Source organism: Trichomonas vaginalis (assembly GCF_026262505.1).
Source record: "Trichomonas vaginalis G3 chromosome Unknown ctg_114, whole genome shotgun sequence".
Lineage (NCBI taxonomy): Eukaryota > Parabasalia > Trichomonadida > Trichomonadidae > Trichomonas > Trichomonas vaginalis.
The window spans coordinates 195691-218722 of record NW_026529201.1 but is presented as its reverse complement, the minus strand read 5'-3'; the positions used below and the strand labels follow the sequence as shown (position 1 = coordinate 218722).

The 23032-nt window shown below is 32.8% G+C and overlaps 8 protein-coding genes and 1 pseudogene across 9 annotated transcripts, besides 1 other annotated feature; 5 read left to right on the top strand and 4 right to left on the bottom strand.

The window, feature by feature from the left end:
- Positions 1 to 2818: 2818 nt before the first annotated feature.
- Positions 2819 to 3640, bottom strand: TVAGG3_1075520 (uncharacterized protein; the record flags this gene model as incomplete). The annotated part of the gene is made up of 1 exon (XM_001305370.1): positions 2819 to 3640. The coding sequence occupies one exon, from the start codon at positions 3638 to 3640 to the stop codon at positions 2819 to 2821; it is 822 nt and encodes a 273-aa protein (XP_001305371.1).
- Positions 3641 to 3806: 166 nt separating this feature from the next.
- Positions 3807 to 4561, bottom strand: TVAGG3_1075510 (uncharacterized protein; the record flags this gene model as incomplete). The annotated part of the gene is made up of 1 exon (XM_001305369.2): positions 3914 to 4510. The coding sequence occupies one exon, from the start codon at positions 4508 to 4510 to the stop codon at positions 3914 to 3916; it is 597 nt and encodes a 198-aa protein (XP_001305370.1).
- Positions 4562 to 5771: 1210 nt separating this feature from the next.
- TVAGG3_1075500 (antigen BSP, putative-related family) lies at positions 5772 to 8463 on the top strand (the record flags this gene model as incomplete). The annotated part of the gene is made up of 1 exon (XM_001305368.2): positions 6190 to 8019. One exon carries the CDS (start codon positions 6190 to 6192, stop codon positions 8017 to 8019), a length of 1830 nt encoding a protein of 609 aa, XP_001305369.1.
- A 16-nt stretch (positions 8464 to 8479) lies between these two features.
- TVAGG3_1075490 (NADPH-dependent butanol dehydrogenase) lies at positions 8480 to 9866 on the bottom strand (the record flags this gene model as incomplete). The annotated part of the gene is made up of 1 exon (XM_001305367.2): positions 8642 to 9832. One exon carries the CDS (start codon positions 9830 to 9832, stop codon positions 8642 to 8644), a length of 1191 nt encoding a protein of 396 aa, XP_001305368.1.
- A 2917-nt stretch (positions 9867 to 12783) lies between these two features.
- TVAGG3_1075480 (serine threonine-protein phosphatase family) lies at positions 12784 to 13026 on the top strand (the record flags this gene model as incomplete). Its single annotated transcript, XM_001305365.1, has 1 exon — positions 12784 to 13026. One exon carries the CDS (start codon positions 12784 to 12786, stop codon positions 13024 to 13026), a length of 243 nt encoding a protein of 80 aa, XP_001305366.1.
- Positions 13027 to 13030: 4 nt separating this feature from the next.
- TVAGG3_1075470 (uncharacterized protein) lies at positions 13031 to 13618 on the bottom strand (the record flags this gene model as incomplete). The annotated part of the gene is made up of 1 exon (XM_001305364.2): positions 13031 to 13618. The coding sequence occupies one exon, from the start codon at positions 13616 to 13618 to the stop codon at positions 13031 to 13033; it is 588 nt and encodes a 195-aa protein (XP_001305365.2).
- A 713-nt stretch (positions 13619 to 14331) lies between these two features.
- Positions 14332 to 23032: part of a mobile genetic element that runs on past the window's edge.
- On the top strand, positions 16701 to 16853 carry TVAGG3_1075460 (uncharacterized protein; the record flags this gene model as incomplete). The annotated part of the gene is made up of 1 exon (XM_051256511.1): positions 16701 to 16853. One exon carries the CDS (start codon positions 16701 to 16703, stop codon positions 16851 to 16853), a length of 153 nt encoding a protein of 50 aa, XP_051076287.1.
- Positions 19567 to 19914, top strand: TVAGG3_1075450 (uncharacterized protein; the record flags this gene model as incomplete). The annotated part of the gene is made up of 1 exon (XM_051256510.1): positions 19567 to 19914. One exon carries the CDS (start codon positions 19567 to 19569, stop codon positions 19912 to 19914), a length of 348 nt encoding a protein of 115 aa, XP_051076286.1.
- Positions 21539 to 22411, top strand: TVAGG3_1075440 (annotated as a pseudogene). The gene has a single exon. A coding segment is annotated over exon 1 (873 nt).

Below are 23032 nucleotides of genomic sequence, written 5' to 3'. Positions count from 1 at the left end.
TATCGTGTTTTTTGAAAAATTATGAGAAACAAACAAAAATGAAAAAGATAGGAATAGCAATGAATAGTGATGTGGGTATAGAAAATGTAAGAGATATGAATGCAAAGCAATCAGTATTTAGGACATTGACCATAGATTTCGAAAAAAAAATGCTGCATATTGAGCGAAAACTATGATTATATTATAAGGCTGTCATTTAAAGCATAATGAAACTATTCCCTTTTCATTTTAATCGAATAAGATAGTAAAGATTTTTGAATTAGCTAGAAACTGATGAGATGTTTTCACAAATCAGATTTTTAATCTCTATAATGCATAATTCACTCAATATCTCAATTTTGATATTGCGAGATATTTTTGCTATCGGTTTCGCAATTTTGACACAATAGCAAGAGGGTTCTATAAGCATTATTATCAACGTAGAATCTGAATATCATATCAGAAAATGTCGCAAATCTGACATTTACCCGACCAAATAGCAAAAATAATTGAATACTTTTCGCAAAAACTTTAAAAATCGATAAAAATATGAAATATAGATATTAAAGAGACTTTTTATATAATATTCATAAAGATTTTCCAAAAATATGATACCGCAAAATTAAAAAAGTGACGTCTTGAGTGGAGTCAAAGGTCGAAATTGCTAGCTAAATGTTTTTTTAGCGAAATTGCGTATTGTACGTTTTTTTCGCAAAACGAAACCCTTATTTGATTGGGTTATAGTAAACATATTATTTAGATTTCTATAACAATGATGCCGAAACTGTTTCATTATTTTTCATTTATTTTTTGAATTTTGAATTAAACAAATTCTGCATCATCATAACAACGACAAAATTCGCCAAAATATAAGAAATAGATCCTTGAATCAATGAATTAATTCCCAAATAAACTTTACCTGAAAAAAGTCTACCAACACAACTAACCATTCACTCTTTCTTCAATAGTAAGATGATAATGTTTTCTCCAAATTCCCACTTAAAAAAAATAGTTCAATTGAGTGAAGTTAGAAAAATCAAACAGTTTCTGAACTAGACAAAGATGAATCTAAGACCGCAGAGAATCCTCCATAGCAACGAGCTTAGGCACCAAAAGCAAAAAATAATGAAAATCCAAATGTTGATGATTCAGAAGCGCGACAAAAATTAGAAAAAGCGAAATAAATTAACTATGGTATCGATGGTTATGTAAGAGTTAATGATTTGTCAGCAGATGATTAAGAGAATACCCAACCATAAAAAGCTCTACGGTATACAGACGAAAATACAGAAAAATATCGATGTCCTATCAGACTTTAATGACTTGCATGATAAACTAGGTGCAGAAATAATACTATAACTTCAGAAATTTCAGATAACTAAAATGACCATTACAAACAACTTCTTGACGACGCTCACGATCTAGCAGATGTAAATGCAGAAAAATGAACGGGAATACACAGCTATAGAGAGATAATACAGAATCTGTGGAAAAAGAAACAAAAAGAGGAATCTTCAGCCTTGTTAAGACAAAAATCAGGAAGACACACTAGAAAACCCAGTTGAAACACAAAATTCGAAAAAATTGATATCAAGAAATTGAAAACTAGGATCAACAGACGAACAACCATCTGAAGATACAATAAATACTACAGAACCTTCATCAGAAGACAACCAATATGGAGATTCATACACAGATTAATCTGAAGACTCCGGCAACATTGATCACATTACGAGGAGATGTCTAAAAAAGGACAAAAACAGAAAAGAAGAACAAGAAAAAGAAAAATACTGAAATATTTTACAAGCAGAAATCTCTAATGAAAACCAACAGAACCAGAAGAATTATTACAACAATAAGAAATAGATTTCCAAGAATCTTCACAATAATAAGAATAAAAAACAGAAAATCAGATTTAATTTTTTTTTCCAAACGAAAAACAATCACGAACAGAGCCAAAGGAAGAATGTTACAACAAGTAGAGTGAGATGTAGCCAATGAAACATCAAACGATTATGTAAATCCAAATCAACATTCTCATTTAGTGAAATTTTCCCAAAACCTGAAGGAAAACTTGAAATAAGAGTTTTCACCTCACTAGAAGTTGATGTTCCATAAGGATAAAACAAAGAAACTAAGAAATAAGATTAATCATTCGTGAACAATTTATTTCGATTCTTGCAGATACTTGATTTTGCTGTTAAGAATGAGACTCTTTCTAATCTAATCGGCACTAATCATGAACTTATTAATATTGTTTCATTTTTATAAATTGCTAATAAACGTTTCTTACCTATCATTTCTTATCTCTCATATATTGTACACATTTTTTTTGAATAAATGTATTTGAATTCGGATATTATATTCTTTATCAAAAATTATGATTTTTTTCATTCAAAATATTTGTGTATTTCATGATCTTTTAAATTTTGCATCATATTTTTCATCAACAAAATTTTCGGATTTTTAGAAGTGATTCGACCTCGACCCCAAGCCTCAGAAGCTAGTAATTAGGGATTTAATGTGATCACCCATGGGAAGAATATTTGACGTGTTTGTTCTAAAATCTATCACTTTTTGTTCTCAATTGTATTCAGATTTTATAAATCTAACTATATAAGAACAGTTTTTCATGAAATTATATTGTTTTGCTTAGGCGAACTAAAATCAAGGTATAATGACTTGTAATTAACTTAATGTAATTCATAATTGCAATCTATACCAATAAACTCGCAGAATGGAAGGAAAATTAATTTGTCAATAAGAAATAAATAATAAATATAAATGATAGATACAAAGTTTAATATAAAAATTAACAAGAATTATTTCAAAAAATAATCTACTTATTCGTTTGAATATTTCTTGTATATATTTCACTATTAGCAAGTTTTCTTGGTATTTTCAATCTTAAAAGCTGATATTCAGCTTTTAATTGTTGCGCATTTGTAATAGAAAACCATTCTATTGCAGCAAACAATGGTTGCTGTGATTGTGGTGGTGAAGTAATTAATACGGCGTCATCAATTTGTGCTTCTGCCACAAAAGAATTAAGAAATTCTTCTGAAGTACATTCTGGAGGTTCAAACAAATTGAAACAATCGTTTAAATGGACTCCTCCAGTGTTGTATCTTCCTCTAATCTTTAAGACTTTGCCAAGTTCAATTTCGAATTTCTTCATAATGTGAGCTCTAGCAATAAGACTAACGACATCTCTACAGTAATCTTTATGGAGTGAGTTAACTCTAATATATCCGTTGAAATTCTCCAACGGATGAGTTCCAAGTCGATCCAAACCAAATGACGGAATTCTTTCGGTAACAGCTTCAGTTACCAAAAGATTAATTGTCGTGAAGAGGGATCCAATTAGTCTCTGGAAGTGAGCTTCCTGAATAATTGTCACAAAATGTGGTTTTCCTCTTCCAGTCATTTTGATTTCTGGAAGCCATCCATCAGTTTTTGTTAGTTTATAAAAACGAACAGTTAAATCAAATGCTGTTCGAAGAAGCCATAATCGAGAATTTAAATCAATTGCTGGATTGAGTTGTGCTTCTAGCCAGCATGTAAATGGCAAAAAGGCTAATGCTTCTGCCATGCATCCGTTTTCATAGAGAGTTAAAAGATTAGTAACTGAGAAAAATAGTATTGCATAAATATCTCTCATTTTACCAATTTTTGAGTCATCTGTAATTTCCGGTCCTTTTCCAAGATAACGTATGAAATTATTTGGATCTGTAGTGCAATTCAAATTATCAACAAAAATGCTTATTTTATGTTTCAGGAAACGTCTTCTAACAACCTTTAAAAAGTAAAGGAAATCTGTACAGCAGTAATACTCTCCTTGAAGGATATCATTCTTAAATCTTGATAAAAGAACATCTAAATTAAGATTATCAGATATTTTCAAAAGTTTTTCAAAAAAATTCCTATATTCATCTTAATGGCCTTGATCACCATCTGTTGTGAAATTAACAAGAGTTACATAGGCTGACCCGCGTAAAATTTTAATTAATTGTTGAATTTCTTTTCTAATATCTTCATTTGCTTCTCCACTATTTGAAATGATTAAATGAATGGGAACGCATGGATAATTTGCATCAAAAGGTTCTAAATAACATATGAACATATTATTTAACCGGCGTTTCTTTTTTTGTTCTTTTTCAAATTCATCATCTTCTTCGTTGTCACTTTTTGTCGTATCTTCTGAATTTTTATTTTTATCGTCACTTTTTGCCGCTTCTTGTTTTTCAATTTTTTGGACTCTCATTTGGGATTCAAGACCTTCAGTCGGAACAGCGCCGATTGATTTCTTGACAGAATCTAAGGATTCAGGAACTAAGGCAATTGCATCAACAGCTAATGATACTTTTAGTCTATCTCCATATTTATATGCTTTCAAACAGTGAGAATAGGCCTCTTCGATTATTCTTCGAATGTGATTCCCATCAAGCAATTTTTTTTCTAGATTTGTTATATTATCTTTTGTAAATTCATAAATTACAGAAAAAACGGGAACTGGCCAGTGAAGTTGCATAAAATTATAAGAACGAGGAGATAAATTATGAATTACAAATCCGAATTTCTTAAATTCCTTTGAAAATCGATGTTTATTTGGCTGAGTAACAAAATTGTGAATCATTTCTCTTAATAGTTCCCACCCAAATTGAGATCCGCAAAGAGGTTTGTGAGTTTTTAAAAAATTATCAATGATATCTAAATTTGGAGATTGGATTAAATGTTCCAATTTTGATTTTTCAATGATAAGATTCTCAGCAAATTTATGGTATTTTGTGACTTGATCATTTGATATTTTGTTTCTTTTTTGAAGAGTTTCATTTTCAAATTATAATTCAGCAATCCTGGATTCAAGTTTTTGAATTCTTTCTTGGAATATTTTATATTGTTGACTGTCAATATCATGGATTTGAGCAGTATATGTCTTCTCTTTGTATTGAGGAGATTTTGGGACCAAAACTCCTTGGTGTTTGCGAAAAGGAGTTTCGTATGCAGTTTTATAATATGATTGTATACCATTGAGTTTATCAGTATCTATTTTATTGATATTAAACTTTGGTATAGTTGTTTGATCAGATAAATTGGTATTATCACTATATTGACTTTGTTCAGCCATGAAATGAGGATTTTTTTGCTCTCCAATATCCAATATCTTTGTAAATTGTTTATTAAAAAAAGAAACTGACTGAAACGAGAAGCCTATTTTAGAATTTTCAGGATTTTGATTCGAATTAGATATAAAGTTGTTAACTGTAGTATCTTTAAAATAAGCAAAATATGGTAAGTCATATTTAAAAACTTGAAATTTTCCATCGAATTGACTAAATAGGAGCATATCTATTTGTCACGCGCGATGTTTGGTAGGATGTGTAAAATTCATCAGATATAGCAACTGATTGAGAATGAATTGCATATTTACTTGTCATTTTGCCTCCATGAATCATACCAAATACAAGTGGAGACGGATGATATTCTTTAAAATCATCAAGAATCAATTTGTGTTTCGTTTTTTAAAAAAATAAAACTTTTATTGTCATTTTCATTTAAAAGTTGATCAATATCATTAGTATATTATATTTATTACAAAAAATAATTTACCCTTGTCAGACAATTATTTTATTTTTTCAGATAAATAATCGTATTCCTGGACAAGGGACTTCCGCAGTAACAATTTTTACAATATATACTTTCTATTTCTGCAAGAAAAATTACCCTTTTCTATCAAGTTTTCAGTCGAAACACTTCTGGATTTTTTCAATTTTTGAGGAAAATATGTTTTCGAGTTTATCTTTAAGTGTATGGAAAACTTTAACATGCCTGTAAAGGCATAATAACCATTTCCAACATTTAAATGATGAAATCATATCGGAATCCTGACATTTCATTAGATATTTTAATTTTAATTCGATCAAAGATATGCATGCTACTTCCAATAATCCAAAATTTCATTTTCTTCCATATTAAAACATGAGAAATGCAGCAGTTCTTCTTCATTATTTAAACGCTCCTGAAATAATCAATTAAATTCGTTATTGAAAATAAATTAGTCTTTAATTGCACTCGTTTTTGATACAATTTATTCTTTCCTCCAATTTCTCCATCTATATATTCAACTACTCTCAATACAATTTTCTTTTTATAAATTTATACACAAAGTTCATATTTTTGAAATAAATCTCGAATCAGGATCATTTAAACATGTTCTGTTATCTACTTTATCAGAGTTTTAGTGTTGCATCCCTAATATACAAAGATAATACTAATCAAACTATTATTAGTTGTTCTGCAGGCTCTCTTGGTGAAGTTTTTATCCCTCAAAATGTTACTGAAATATATAGTGAAGATTCATATAATTATGCATTTAAGAATTGTAAAGATTCAATTACATCACTTAAATTTGAAGAAGATAGTAAAATTACCAGCATTAGCAGTTATAGTTTTCGTGTAACAAGTCTTGAATCAGCAAATCTCAGTGAATGCAAAAAACTTACATTACTTAATTCAAGTGTTTTTTCTTACTGTAAATACTTGAAATCAGTTATACTTCCTCCAAATATTTCAAGTATAGGAAGTAGTTGCTTTTCTGAATGTAAAAATCTAATATCAATATATTTACCAGATTCTGTAGTTACTCTTGACGTTGCCGTTTTTAAAGAAAGTGGTTTAACAACCATAAATGTTTCATCTGACTCTAAATTAAAAACAATAGGAATTGAATGCTTTTATAAATCAAATTTTACTTCATTTTGTATCTCAAATTTATTAGATTTCACAATCCCAGAAAGTGTAGAGTCTTTTGAAAGCGAAGCATTCGGCTTTTGCCAATCATTAACAGCAATTACAATTCCATCAAAAATAACAAGAATTTTTTGGCAATCATTTTTTAATTGCATAAAATTAGAAAGTATAACATTCAAAGGTAATTTAACATATATTGGAAGCGGTTCATTTTATTTTTGTAAATCTTTAACATACATAATAATTCCAGAAAGTGTGGAAGTTATTGAATCTACGGCATTTAGTAGTTGTGAATCATTAACTAATGTTGTAATTCCACCAAAAGTCACAAAAATTTCTGATTCGACGTTTTCTTCTTGCAAAAATTTAACAAATGTTACAATAGCAGGAAATCTGACATATCTTGGAAGTTTTGCATTTTCAAATTGCAAAATATCAAGTATCACAATTACAGGAAATCTAACATCTATTGGAGGAAATGCATTTTATCAATGTCAATCATTAATTAATATTACAATAATTGGAAATTTAACTTCTATTCAACCTTGGTCATTCTGCCGATGCACATCATTGACTAATATTATAATTCCTGAAAGTGTAGAATATATTGGATCTAATGCATTTCAAGAGTGTGAATCATTATCAAAATTTACAACACCATTAAAATTAAAACAAATTTCTTCCTCCACATTTTACAAATGCAAGAATCTTAAAAGTCTTACAATCACAGCAAATTTAGCATATATTGGACAAGGTGCATTTCAAGAGTGCAATTCATTGAGAGATATTTTAATCACTGGAAGTTTAAAGTCTATCGGAATTTGGGCATTTACTTTGTGCAGAAAATTACTTAATTTTACTATTCCAGAATGTGTAATAAATATTGAGGAAAGGGCATTTAGTAGTTGTGGATTAATAAATGTCACTATTCCATCAAAAGTAACAAATATTACATCAGATTTATTCTCTTATTGCCGTTATCTCAAGAGTGTTACAATCTTAGGAAATATAACATCTATTGGATCAGGTGCATTTAGTCAATGTTATTCATTAAGAGAAATTAATATCCCAGAAAGTATAGAATCAATTGGATCTTATGCATTTTCTAGTTGCAAATCATTAACAACAATTGAAATCCCAGAAATGGTAACATCTGTTGGATCTTATACATTTAACAATTGTGAATCTTTAACTAATATTACAATTCCATCAAAAATAACAACAATTTCAGCTAATGCATTTTCTAATTGTAAAAAATTACCAACTATTATAATTCCAGAAAGTGTATAATTTATTGGATCTAATGCATTTCAAAATTGTGTCAATCTAAAAAATATTACATTCCTAAACAATACAAATACAATCTTATTTGATGAAAATGTATTTTATCAAATCCAAAATCCAATGAATATTTCTATCCCAGGTAATTTTAATATTTCTTCGGATTATGAATGCGTGTTTCCAAATAGAAGCCATTTATATATTACAAATGAAACAATTTTATCAGAATCATGTAAAGACTTTTTCGGAGAAAAGTCTGTTTATGTTCATTTTGAAGGTTCATTCAATATTGCAGATAAAACAACAAAAGAAGTTATTAAATATATTTCTATTCCGTTCGAAATACATAGGTCAAAAGAAGATCTTATTTATTATCAAACTAAGTGCTTACATCTAATTAGTCTCATTCCCAACATTAAGAGTTAGGTAGTCTGATTATGGAGCACTTTATATAAATACTTATTTATTTAAAAGAGAATTTTTACTTTGAGCATTCTTCAGTACGAATCCGTATGAGGAATTTATTTAATTTCAATGAAAATATATTCCCTGCCTTGCCTTAAACATTTATTCTGATTTTGAAAAAAAAAGCTTTTTTTTGTAAATCTTAGTGTCACTTATCACATACTGTTTAGAAATCGATTGGCTTGTCAAAGAAGACAGCGAGGAGGAGCTTCTCCATTTCCTCCTGGGTTGGCTGGCGTGGGTTAGAGCCTGTGCAAGCATCGCCGATAGCGTTTGTAGCAACATCCTTGAGCTTGGCAAGGTACTCCTGTTCGTTGATCATTCCGTTCTCGTAGTCCTTGATGCAGAGTGGGACTTCGATCTTGACGCAGAGGTCACGGATTCTCTGGCAGATAGCATCGACGAGTTCGACATCATCCTTGCCTTGCATTCCAAGGAAGCGAGCGATGTCACCATAGCGGTGGAGGGCCTCTTCGTTCTTGGAGTTGTACTTGATAACCTTTGGAAGGTACATGGCGTTAGCGCAGCCGTGGACGATGTGGCCACTTGTGTAAGCAGCGCCTGTCTTGTGGGCCATTGAGTGGACAATGCCGAGGAGGGCGTTGGAGAAGGCCATACCAGCAAGGCACTGAGCGTTGTGCATTGTAGCGCGGGCCTTCATGCAGCCGTTGAAGGAAGCTTCGAGTGTTTCGAAGATGAGCTTGATGGAGTGGAGGGCCAAGCCATCAGTGTAATCGCAGTGAAGTGTAGAAACGTAGGCTTCGAAAGCGTGTGTGAGGGCATCCATGCCTGTGAAAGCGACGAGCTTCTTTGGCATTGTCTCAGCAAGATCTGGATCGACAATGGCAACATCTGGTGTGATGTTGAAATCAGCAAGTGGGTACTTGATGCCCTTCTGGTAGTCTGTGATGACAGAGAAGGCTGTGACTTCTGTAGCTGTGCCAGATGTTGATGTGATGGCGCAGAAGTGGGCCTTTTGGCGGAGTTCTGGGAATGAGAATGGGACGATGAGCTTTTCGAAGGTCATCTCTGGGTATTCGTAAACAGCCCACATGGCCTTGGCAGCATCGATTGGAGAGCCACCACCGAGAGCAACAATCCAGTCTGGCTTGAATTCTTCCATGGCCTTAGCGCCCTTGAAGACTGTTTCGACAGATGGGTCTTGCTCGACACCATCGAAGACATGAACCTCGAACTTGGCTTCCTTGAGGTAGTTAACAACCTTGTCAAGGAATCCGAATTTGCGCATAGCGTGGGAACCTGTGACGACGAAGGCTCTCTTGCCCTTGAGTGTCTTGAGATTCTCGAGAGCGCCCTTGCCATGATAGAGATCGCGTGGGAGTGTGAAACGGCCCATTTGTTAAAATGAACTGACTGGCGGTCCTTACAATTTCAATTAAATCAATTTGAGAGATGGCTTAATTTTAAATATAAGCGTTCCTCATCGTTTTTATAATTAGCTTTTTTCTATAAAATTTAAATGAACATAAGGAATAAACAAATTGTGACATGAAGTTTCATTATTTTTTGAGAGGTTTCCATGTTTGGTCGAAAAAATATTTTCTCAAAAGCTGGATAACTTGTATTTGCGAATCTATTTAATTTATATTCAATATTGACTACTGTTTCATTCATTTTCAGAATATGAAAAAATTGAATACTTCAGATTGAATTCGATGAAAGTTTTCCAACTAAAATCATCCAAAAGTTCTTTAAATGCATACATTCTCATTGAATATAACAGTCATTCATCGGTTTTCTCCTCACATGAAGTGAATTAAAAAACAAAAATTTAAAATATTATTTGTTAATATAATTTGCATATATTTGTAAAATATTCCCAGATTTTGAGAGGTTCTCAATTCAATTTAATTTTACAACACCGATATCTTTAATTCACTTCTGCATAGTTTGTTATGCTGTTTAAAAATTTAAACATTTTGAATTTTTTTTTTGGATAAATGCCCCATAACGTAACATTCTCTATTAGATTTATGAATTATGGAGCCTGTGTGTAGTTACATCAGATATTCCTATCTAACGCTAAATTTATAACACATTGAATTTTACATTTTGTTATTGTTTCAAAAGAAATGACCAATTATATATTTCATATATAAAATCATCACAATCTCATTTAAATCATCTAATATTTCAATTCGATGCCTCATTTTAATGTTTTTTTCAGATCTTCGATAATATCGTCAAGATTTTCATCGAAATTCAGCGCAAACAGTTGTAAGAAATTCATTACTGTGTTTCATAATATCCATCTTATTCGTCAAAGAAGATTCGATCAGTGTTTTTAATCTTATAATAATTTAAATCAATCAGAGACACATTTTGAGATCATAGAATCTTTCTCCATTTAAAGATAACCATCAAACATTGAACAAACATCCATTCTCTACTAAACTCAAAATTTCCCAATACAATCTTCTATTTTTATCGAAAAATTAACATCAAAATCATTACAACACAGTTATGCATGCATAGTTTCATAATATTCCAATCCAAAAGGAACATTCATCTGAAATTGACTCCTAAGGATTCAGTCAATCGCAAATTGGAAGATGATAAAATGCATTACAAGTATATAAAAACTTAATCTATGATTATCAACTGCTTGAGATGAGGTTTGATTTCCAAATTAATTCGTTATTGCTATTAATCAATAAACTTGTACTGTAAATTAAAAAAAAAAAAAAGGAAGTGGGGCTTCCAGGCACTTCGTGCCCTCTAGCCCCGAAGATGTTTAGTATAAATGAAGTTTTTATTCGGAAAATTGTTAGTCTTCTGGTGTGAATTCGGAGGACTCTTCTTCTTCCTCCATTGCTTCTGGGAAGAAGCCTTCTTCTGGGTCGAAAACATTATATAATGTGTCGCTTTTCACAAATTATATATGTTTTCATGTTTTGTCACTTTTCTGTCACTTTTCGGGTAAAAACATTTTTATTATTATATATAAATGAATTTTACAAAACCTCCGTTACCGTTCTTTGGAAATAAGAGTAAATGTAAAGATATTATATTGAGAGAACTTAAGAAACTACCGAATGGTCTAACATTTGTAGATTTGTTCGGTGGAAGTTTCTATATATCCCATTTGTGCCATACAATATTCCCAGACTCAAAGATTATATGCAATGACTTCGACAACTATATGGACCGTCTCAAACATATTCCAGACACAAACAAAATATTGAGTGAGTTAAAAGAAAAGATACCTATAGGTAAGATGGAACGTATACCATTAGATAACAAAAATATTGTGAGAGAGGTTTTGAAAAAAGCAGAATATATAGACTGGGATAGTATATCTGCTAGACTATTATATAGTGGTTCTATAAGAGTTCATGACATTGAAACACTTATGTCAAAAGTTTTATATCTTAACTATACAAATGTTTTCAAAGAGGACATAGAAAAATATATTGAGGGTATAGAGTTTGTGAGATGTCATTGGACAGAGTTGTATGAAAAATATAAAGACAAGGAAAATGTTTTCTTTATAGTGGACCCGCCGTTCTATAACACATGGGATTTTCAATACCAAGTAGACTGGACTTTGAGAGACTCTTTAGAAACTTTAGACGTTATACATAACCATCCATGCTTTTACTTTACATCCGATAAAAGTGGTTTGGAAACCGTTATGAGATGGTTAGAGGACATACATGACTATGAGTTTAGATATGACAAGATAGAATATGAGAGAGGTCCTATAAACCGGAGAAAGTGTCATAACAAAGAAATTTTATTAGTAAGTAAATGTGGTTTGAAATAGGACTACTTGTTTTAGGTTTTTTCCATTGTGTCATTTATTTATTTGACGTGGCAGAAAGATATAGAGAATATGAAGATGAACCAATGCCTGCAAATGTTCAGTATATGTACTCGTAAGAGATATTTTTATCTAATATTAAATGGACGCACAGAACTTAGCGAATGCACAGCAACCTGGACAACCAAACCCAGAGAATATTCCAAATGAAGTTAGAATACAAACTGCAATGGCAAACTATGGTCAAGTGCCAACAGATGTACAAATGCAAACTGCCATGTCAAATGACGCTGCGTTAGGTTTGCCACCATGGTATGCAAATATGAGATGGAAAGAGTTTTATACAAACCCTGAAGTGGGATATAAACAACTTTATGCAGATGACGCGAACACAGGAGTTGACCCAGAATATGTTTTTCTACCAGAGGAGAAACAGAATGTATGAGCTCCAGTTAAAGAATGCTATGGAACTCAACAGGAAACGTAAGAGACTAGGCGGACATTAGATTTTTACATATAGTAAAATGGGTTTCTTCAGTAAGATAGGAAACTTCTTTCGAAATGTTGGAAGAGGTATATGGAATGGAATAAAAACCGTAGGAAGAGGAATTTGGAACGGTGTCAAAAATATTGGTAAAAGGGTAGGTCAGTTTGTTGGTATTATACCTAAAGACCCTGAACCAGAAGAGCAAGCTCCTGTTATACAACAGCCTGAACCTGCACCACAGTCTAGTTGGCAACCAAATCCAACACCTCAACCGTATTAAAAAATTATATTTTTACCGTTCGATAGTAGTTGTATATGAAACTAAGTTCTAAGTAAAACGCATGGTATAATGGAATTATTCTTTTTCTTCCATCTGTAGTAAACCATACTTGAAAGTCTGAAATACTTCCACTTGGTGGTTCGTATAACTTTGTAGGTTTTTCGTAAAAATCATTCATCAGACATAAGAAAGAGTTTTGCGCACCAGAAAATGAAGCATGAACAATAATAGCATCTGGGTCGAAAATATTTTCATATGTTCCATTAGGGTTTTCGACTTCATAAAAGTCTGGGTGTACTGGATATGCTGCAGGCTGATTTAACATCCTCATAAATCTATACCATGCCAAGTTGTTATATTTTGTAGAAATATAAACGTTTTCTCCAAGGTCTTCTATTCTATTGATTTTAACAGTTGCATTTTTCCTGTCATAAATAATATCGAGATGGTATTCTCCTTCGTCAATGTTATACTGTTTTGCATATTCGATATAGATATCGTTTATTTTTTCTTGAAAAGCTTGAAGAGTTGTTTCTAAGTTTACAAGCAAACTAACTTGTAAAAGTTTTCCCTGTTCAAATTTCTCATACATACGTTTTCTTTGTTATAGTATCGAACTTCAAAACCGACCGTAAATGGGAAACCATGTATGGCTTCTGAAATGAACTTCATTCTACGAAAGCCAATAGCTTTTGTGACAGATGGGTCTCTTAGCCATCTTAATGGGTAGTCAAAACGATAGCCTTCATGCTTTACGGTCTCTGTCTCAAACTTTTGACCGACATTAGTAAAAAGTTCATCTAATGGTTTAGTTGTAGCAACTCTTGAATTTTCTTTTTCTATTGGAAGCATATTTTATCTAGAATAAAAATGTCGAAAGATATTGCTTCCATGAGAGAAATACAACACAACCGACAACTCATTATGCAAGCTCTAAATAAGAACACAACAAACTTTTCAAACTATTCTAAGATATCTGAGTCATTGAAAGAAGGAAACTTAAAACTGACATTAAACCCTTTAACAGATGAGTTTCTATTTCAAGACAAGAAGAACAATACTGTCTGTATAAATCCAACAAAAGGAACTTTAAACGAGAAACCTATAAATGAACTTCTTTTGAAAGCAGATGTTGACAACAAAGCTGACAAAGAATATGTAGACGATGCAATAGCAAAAGAAGAAGAAAGAGCTAACAATGCTTATGCAACAAAAGAACATACTCATCCTGAACTAGCAGACAAAACATATGTTGACAATAAAATGCCAAGTGAAGTGACGAGAGCTGAAAACGAATATTCTAAAAAGACTCATACACATTCTATATCTGAAATAACAGACTTAAACGTTAGCCTTGAAAATAAGGTAGATAAGGGACTTATGGCTAGTGTGTTAGTGAAGAAGGCGGATAAGGAATATGTGGATGAAAAAGATAAAGAAATTATAGAAAGGGTTGACTGGTACCATGAACGGACATCGAAGATTTTAAAAACTAAAGCCGATACAGGATGGGTTTCAGGATGTTTAGACCTTAAAGCAGATAAAACTTATGTTAACGATGAGTTAGAGAAGAAAGCAAATAAGACTCATACACATACAAGTTTTACAACTGTTGCTATAGAAAGTATTGAAGGAACGGTTGAAGAAACTGGTGGGGATGCATTATATTGTAAACCTCCTAACTTTCCACAAGGTTTAACATCGGATGACGACATAACGACGATGAGAAACATTAGATGTAAAGATGTTTATGTCATGAAGGATGAATATAATACTAAATTCACTGCTCAAGATTTATATGACAAGAAAGCAGACAAAACAGAGCTTCAAACATTAAAGACAGAAATACTTCAAACATTATATCCTATAGGCTCTATTTATACGTCAATGAACTCAACAAATCCAGAAGTAGTACTTGGTTTTGGAACTTGGACTCAAATAGTCGACAGGTTTTTGTATTGTGCAAACTCTTCAAAGGAAACAGGTGGAAGTAAAACGATTTCAGGTGAAAATTTACCTGCACACAGTCACTACATAGATTTAAGTACATCTCAAGCAGGTTGGCATAAGCATAGATATTGGGATTGGTCAGCAATGATAAAAGGTAAAGGATATGATGTTAAAGACAACGTTAAGTTTGCTATAGATTGTTACTGGAGTAACACTGAGGGAGGAGGAAACCATACACATCGCGTTTCAGGATATACGCAAACAACGGGACAAAGTAAAGAATACATGCCACCTTACATGACAGTTTACGCATGGTATAGAAATGCTTAGTCGTCATTTTCAACTTCTTTAGCATATTCGTCAGGAGTTGTCTTATATTTGTTAGGAACTGTCTTTGAAAGTATACCACCTTGAACTTTGACAAGTTTGAAACGAGGTCTGACAATAGTAGTTTTATCTTCTGCTTGCAGTGTGTACATTTTGCCATGTTTGCCTAAAACTTCATAATATTCTCTTGTATACTTTCTTCTATTTTTACGAACACGAATGTGAGTACCTGTCGGGTTCCCATTGTTGTCATAGTCAATAGTATTTTCATATGGGTCGCGTTTAGGTATTTCTATTTTTACTTTGTCACCTTTCTGAAGTTTGAAAGCCCGGCATTCTTTCTTGTTTGTCTCTTTGACTAAATTATTAAATATATAGTCTTTCTCTAAGTCAGGGTTGTTTTTTCATTTCTTCGGGGAGTGGTTTCCCAAACCTTTTTGTTTACGGCTATTGTAAATATTTAAAACTTGTCTCATCTTTGCCATGGAGAAGTGTCTATATTTGTCGTCATATGACATTTCATTTGCTTCACCACCTTGTGGTTGGTTTAAGTCTCTTAACATTTTTATACATCCGTCAATGACACCAAGAGCAGAATGGTTTTGGTCGACAATGAAATATTGGTTTACATTTTTTGAACGCAGATAGTTTTTTACATCATCTGATTTGAAAGAACTTTCACAGTCAGATGTCAGTTTTGTTGGATGGTATTTGTCAACGAATATTGTCAAAGCAGTTTTCACATCTAAAATATTTTTGGACCATAATGGTATGGCTTCACAGTATCTTGTGTTTTGACCGACAAATATTAGCCAGTATGGTGGTCCATCTGTTCTAACTCTCGGAATGTTTTCCAAGATATCCATAAACCAAGCATTTGGTGTTGAACTAAAGATTTTTATCATGAGTGCTTTCTTTGTCGCTTTAGAAACATAGGGGTCCTTGTTTGGATTCGTCATTTTTATCCTATAAGAAATGGGTTTATTTGGCGGCATTAGCAGGAGTTGCATCCAGATTTTTGCCCGCAGTGGGAACAATAGCCAGAGGTGTATTTGGAGTTGGAAGGAAGATTTTGAGTACATTAGGTATACTTAAAGAGAAAGCACAACCTATTATACAAACTGTACAGAAAGGTTGGGATGTAGCACGAGATGCAACAAATCTTATTCCAAATCCTGAAACAAGAGGAAAAGTTCAAGGATGGATGGACAATGTAGGAAGACAAGCAGGAAACTATTATAACAAAGCAAATGACTACTATAACCAAGCAGGACACTATATGGACCAAGGTGAAAGATTCTTTAACAGAGGATATAACCATGCACAACAGTGGGTAAACAATAACCAACCTCAACCGCCTCAAACGTGGGGAATGTAAAGTTTTTTACTGAGATGAAATGAACAATACAGCATTGAGACAAATGGGTTCAAGATGGATTTGTCGGCTTCCAGCAGTTACACAACGTGTTTGTCAAGTTCTTCCTATACCTCAGGAAGTTTTAGACCGACTTAAAAAACAACAACAACCAGTTGAAAACAAACCAAACTAAAATTTTTTACTGAGATGAAATGACCGAAGAAGTTGAAACGGTAGATTTGACACCACAAACAAAAAGTTCAGAACCATTGTCAAAACCTGTCAAAGAACTTACAGATGAAGAGAAAAATTCAATAATAGAAAGTGCCAGGTCTGGAAATACAAACCCTAACTACAAAGTCACTTTTCATAAAAATGGAACGGCAAGTATCTCAAAAAAGAAACAGACTCTCACAAATAAAATATTGAAGTCTGAAGGAGCTTTCGAGACAACAGATGGAAAAGTTTACTTCACTGACCAACAGTTCATTATAGAACATCTCATTGACTTAGAGTCGAAATATTCTAAACTTTACAACAAACACAAAAAGTTGAAAGGAAAACAAAAACAAATGGCATATGATATTTATGAAGATGTTGACGACACAACTGTTCCTGCAAGTGAAGTAATGTCAGAGAAACCGAAAAGTGACAAAAAACCGATAGAAGAAGAAAAACCAAAAACTGAAGATAAACCAAAACCAAAGTTTAGTTTGGAAACTAAACAAGTCAACCTTCATTAGCTGGTATGGGTTGGCGTCAAAGACTTATGGCAGCAGGCGGTTATGTTAAGTAAAGAAAAAAATATTTTTTTTCTTTTTATAAAAATGCCCCCATATAGAATGGATAGAAAATCTGCTAGAATAAAAGCAGAGTTGCAAAGATATGGTTGGAGAGTTTCGAAGAAGTTTAAATATAGGAAGGAAGACCCATAAAAGTCTATGACAAATTGTCTGGTCTTCGCTACGAAATGGATTTGGAAACAGCACGTGCAAATTATCCAAACAGACTAGAGAGGTTAGAAGAAGAACGTCTTATGAACATGCCTTTCGATGTTAGTGAACATTGCATGAAGTAAAAATTTATTTTAAAAAAGTGACATTTTTTAAATTTTATTTGAAATGTACGCTGAGTTTGTTGGAGAAGACCGTTGGGAAACTTGTTTGTTAGATGAGAAATATGAAATGGCATTACCATTTTAAAACAATATATTTTTACATATATTAAATGCTTCAGGTTTGAAAAACAAAGAACAAAAGTAGCAGATACAAAACCGTTAGACTATATCTTTACAAATGCTGGTAGGACTATTTCAGATGAAGAAAATTTCATCCCGAGTATACAGGTTTGACTATCCAATTCGTTGGCTTCAAAGTCCTTCAGATGCAAAGGCAATAGGATTTAGAAGAGTTTTGTTTTCAAATAGAACTAACGCATTTATGTTCGCAGTATATTTTCATGGGCAGTATAAAGGTTCTGATGGTCTAATAGACAAATTTGACGAAATGAGAATCTTTACAGTTCGTTCAGACGAAAGTCTTGAGAAAAACTCTAAATGACTTTCAAACTCAAATGAACAAATATTATTGGGAATTTCAAGAAAAAATACGACTCTTTACTAAATGAACATACTATCTGAAAACTAGAATATGACAAGATGAACTCAACGTTTCATTTCAAAAGATTGAAATTAACCCTCCAAGAGATACAGAGTTTTTTATATTGGAAAGTAGACAAACGTTCTTGGGCACAATTTCTTCGGTTACTAAACCAGAACGAACCATTACCACCAGATGGTCCATTTAAATTTATACTTCCACCAGCAGATTGACAGTTTATAGAAACGTGTTTGACCCTCAAAATGTTATGTGTCATGCAAGTTTCAGTTCAAGCAACAATAGTTTTCTATGTATTGGTAAGGACTTTTATGACTTTGCTTCTAAATTCTACGAACCACCTAGTAACAGTTTCTCTGACTTTCAAGTTTGGTTCACAACAAATGGTGTGCAACATATTATTCCATTGTACTATGACTTTTATCTCGAATTGTCTTTCATATATAACTACGGAAAAGTGCTGAAAAAGTATTGAAAAATAATGTTTATGTTAGCATGTTAGATCTAACATTTTTTCTAACATCGTAGAAAAACTCATGAAAACAATTTATTTTTGACACTTTCACAAAAAACATAAAAAAGTGCAGTTAAACGTTAAGGTTTTACTGAACTGGTTGGATGTCGCCTTCACAGGTTATGTAGAATGGTTGACCCGAGAAGTGGAACAGTGCTCTGAGAATTTGTATAATTCGTGGAAATTGGACTCTCTCTGTTTGGTATTTTTATCCAAGGACGTTTGTTTAGGAACTTAACAAGAGCTTCTCTTTTGGCGTCCTTTATGTCGTCGTAGGCTGTCCCGTCTGGTATTTGAATTGGAATTTCAGTCGAAGTCTCGAGATTCAAGACAGCCCTTCCAGAAATAGTGGTGAACTTGACCTTGGGGCTTCATGACCTTGCGCAAGTAGTCTTTTACGCAGTCGTTTATTTAAATTAGGTAAACTGCCTCGTCAAATCCTTCTGGCATTCCGAGTCCTTCCATCCGACAGAAAAAGTCCTTCCTTCCAACAGGAAAAGTTTTTCCTTCCGACAGAAAAAATTTTTCCTTCCGACAGAAAAAATTTTTCCTTAAGACAGAAAAAATTTTTCCAGTTGTCCGTCCGTAAACCATTCAAATTTCGAAAATTGAGAACTTTTTGGTCGAACTTCAGAAAAAGTTTTTCCTTCCAACAGAAAAAGTTTTTCCTTCCGACAGAAAAAGTTTTTCCTTCCGACAGAAAAAATTTTTCCTTCCAACAGGAAAAGTTTTTCCTTCCAACAGGAAAGTTCTTCCTTCTGACAGGACACAAACGAATGTCCCACGTCCCACCAACCAGTCCATTCCCAAACCAGAGGAACCTAAAGAACCACAACAGTCTCCTCAGCAACCTCAGTTCAGCAAGTACCTCCACCAAATTACTACAATTTCCACCTCAAGGTTACTACCCACCACAAGGCTTCCCGAACTACCCTCCTCTGCCTATGCCTTACTTCCCCAACCCTTGGATGTTCCAGCAAGCTCCACCCCAGCAATTCCAATCTCAATCCAAATCGAAGAGAGACCAAGAGTTCGAAGAAGGTCTGAACCGTTTACGCAAAGAGTATGCTACAGCTCCAATTGAGAGAAAGTTGTTCCCGGACCAAAAATATAATTTAGGGTAGAAGGTTAGATCTAACCTGTTTTCTACCCTCTTGAATTTTCATGACTTCTTCGTAAATGTTTTGTCAAGACTTCTTCGTAAATGTTTTGTCAAGACTTCTTCGTAAATGTTTTGTCAAGACTTCTTCGTAAATGTTTTGTCAAGACTTCTTCGTAAATGTTTTGTCATGACTTCTTCGTAAATGTTTTGTCAAACATGAACGTACATGCTTTGTCATGATTTCATCGTACATGTTTTGTCATGACTTCTTCGTAAATGTTTTGTCAAACATGAACGTACATGCTTTGTCAAGACTTCTTCATCGTAATGAGCGTAAATCAGACAAAAATAATGTTTAGGTGAAGTGGTGCGATCTCACCTGTTTTTTCACCTCTTTTTCACCTCTTGAATTTGTCATGAATTTCCTTAAGATAGAAAAAATAAAGTTAGTTTTATTTTTTTATTTTGTATGTAAGATATGATTTCAGGGATTTTTTTGACGAAGTGTTACTCTTCACTTCGTCAAAAAATAACAGTTATCTAATGAAAAAGTGTCATTTTTTGTATTTTTTTGTATGTTAGATATGATTTCAGGGATTTTTTTGACGAAGTGTTACTCTTCACTTCGTCAAAAAATAACAGTTATCTAATGAAAAAGTGTCATTTTTTTTTCACCCTCTTGAATTTTCATGACTTCTTCGTACATGTTTTGTCATGACTTCTTCGTAAATGTTTTGTCAAGACTTCTTCATGAATGTTTTGTCAAGACTTCTTCGTAAATGTTTTGTCAAGACTTCTTCGTAAATGTTTTGTCAAGACTTCTTCGTAAATGTTTTGTCAAAACTTCTTCGTAAATGTTTTGTCATGACTTCTTCGTAAATGTTTTGTCATGACTTCTTCATCGTAATGAGCGTAAAGGACCCAAAAATATAATTTAGGGTAGAAGGTTAGATCTAACCTCTTTTCTACCCTCATTTCACCTCTTGAATTTGTCATGAATTTCCTTAAGATAGAAAAAATAAAGTTAGTTTTATTTTTTTATTTTGTATGTTAGATATGATTTCAGGGATTTTTTTGACGAAGTGTTACTCTTCACTTCGTCAAAAAATAACAGTTATCTAATGAAAAAGTGTCATTTTTTGTATTTTTTTGTATGTTAGATATGATTTCAGGGATTTTTTTGACGAAGTGTTACTCTTCACTTCGTCAAAAAATAACAGTTATCTAATGAAAAAGTGTCATGATTTCATCGTAAATGTTTTGTCAAGACTTCTTCGTACATGTTTTGTCATGACTTCATCGTACATGTTTTGTCATGACTTCATCGTACATGTTTTGTCAAACATGAACGTAAATGTTTTGTCAAGACTTCTTCGTACATGCTTTGTCAAGACTTCTTCGTACATGCTTTGTCAAGACTTCTTCGTACATGCTTTGTCAAACATGAACGTAAATGTTTTGTCAAGACTTCTTCATCGTAATGAGCGTAAAGGACCCAAAAATAATGTTTAGGTGAAGTGGTGCGATCTCACCTTTTTTTTCACCTCTTTTTTTCACCTCTTGAATTTTCATGAATTTTCCCGAAATAAAAAATAAAGTTAGTTTTATTTTTTTTTTATTTTTTTATTTTGTATAAAAAAATAAAAATGTCAACAATCGGCACAACAACAGTTCAAACAACAGCACCAAACTCGTTAGTCATGAATCCAACATCTATGTTAGTAGAGATGAAAAGCTTCATTCCTTCTTCATATACTTTTGAAACAGAAATCCAGAAGATAAAGCAAGAACTTTTAACATGTAATTTAGACTGTAGTGCGAAAGATGAAACAAATGAACAGTATCTTTATGAAATGCAGGACCTCATCGACCATTTACCCAAATTGCCTGAAATCCAACAACAAAAACTCACTATTCCTGAATTCGATGAAATAGAAGTCAAAGCAACTGACTCAGTAGAAATAAAGAAGTTCATTCGTAAGGTAAACTATGAGTTTCTAGGATTTCATTGCAACCATAAGGTTATGGACAAAGATTGCGACATGGTATATAAGAATGTTTCTGACATATATAAATCTGAAGAATTTAAGACCTACGACAACTTTGTTTCGTTAGTTGCTGAATGTGTATGGCAGATAAGAGATAAAGATAGAAGAGGTAAGGTATGGAACAAACAGATAAAACCAGCAACTTTTGAGTTAAAGAAAACCATTGACGCTTTAGTTGTTTTAGCAGGTAAGGTTTCAGAATATAACGCAAAAATGAACCCGCAATGTTCTAAATGTAAAGCAGCAATGAGGAGATATAACTACTCCGTCAAAGAGATAGAAAGAATGAGAAACGACTATGCAGACTTAAAGACAGAGATGTCAAACATTGAGTTTGAAACAGTTGGAAAGATAGACAATGACACCAAAGTGGTTAGAATTGGTGATTTAAACGTAAGATACTCAAAGAAATACAACAAATATTCTTTGTCAGACATTATATCTCCATCTGGAAAGAGACCGCAGGACTGGGTTAGAATTGCTTCAACTCAGAAATTTTTGACAAGAAATCCTGAGCTTATGATATCAGTAGCATTTCATGGAACAAGAGCATATCTTATAGACAAAAGTCTTATACCAATAGTTTTGTTATGGTTAGACCCAGTTGTTGGATATAACTTCATAACATATGGTTCATTCGATACGGAACGTTGCAGTGAAGGCTTACTTTACATCGTTCAGAAACCGAAGGACTTCAATACAAAGAGATATAAGATAGGAAGGACATATAATATAACTCTAAGATATGACAGTACAGTCAATAGAGTCAAGGTTGTGTTAGTTAATGATATGAGAGCTGCAGAAACAGAACTACTTGAAAAGTTTGAGAAAAGGTATGGTGCTCCCATAAAAGGTAAAGAAACGTTTGAAGTAGATGAGATAGATAAAGCTATAAAATTATTTGACGAAGTTGCTGAAAAATACATGTAAAAATAACGTTTACCATGTAAAACGCTTGTGAGAAAACAGGTGAAAAAACAGGTGAGATCGCACCTCTTCACCTAAACATTATTTTTGTCTGATTTACGCTCATTACGATGAAGAAGTCTTGACAAAACATTTACGCTCATTACGATGAAGTTTTGACAAAAC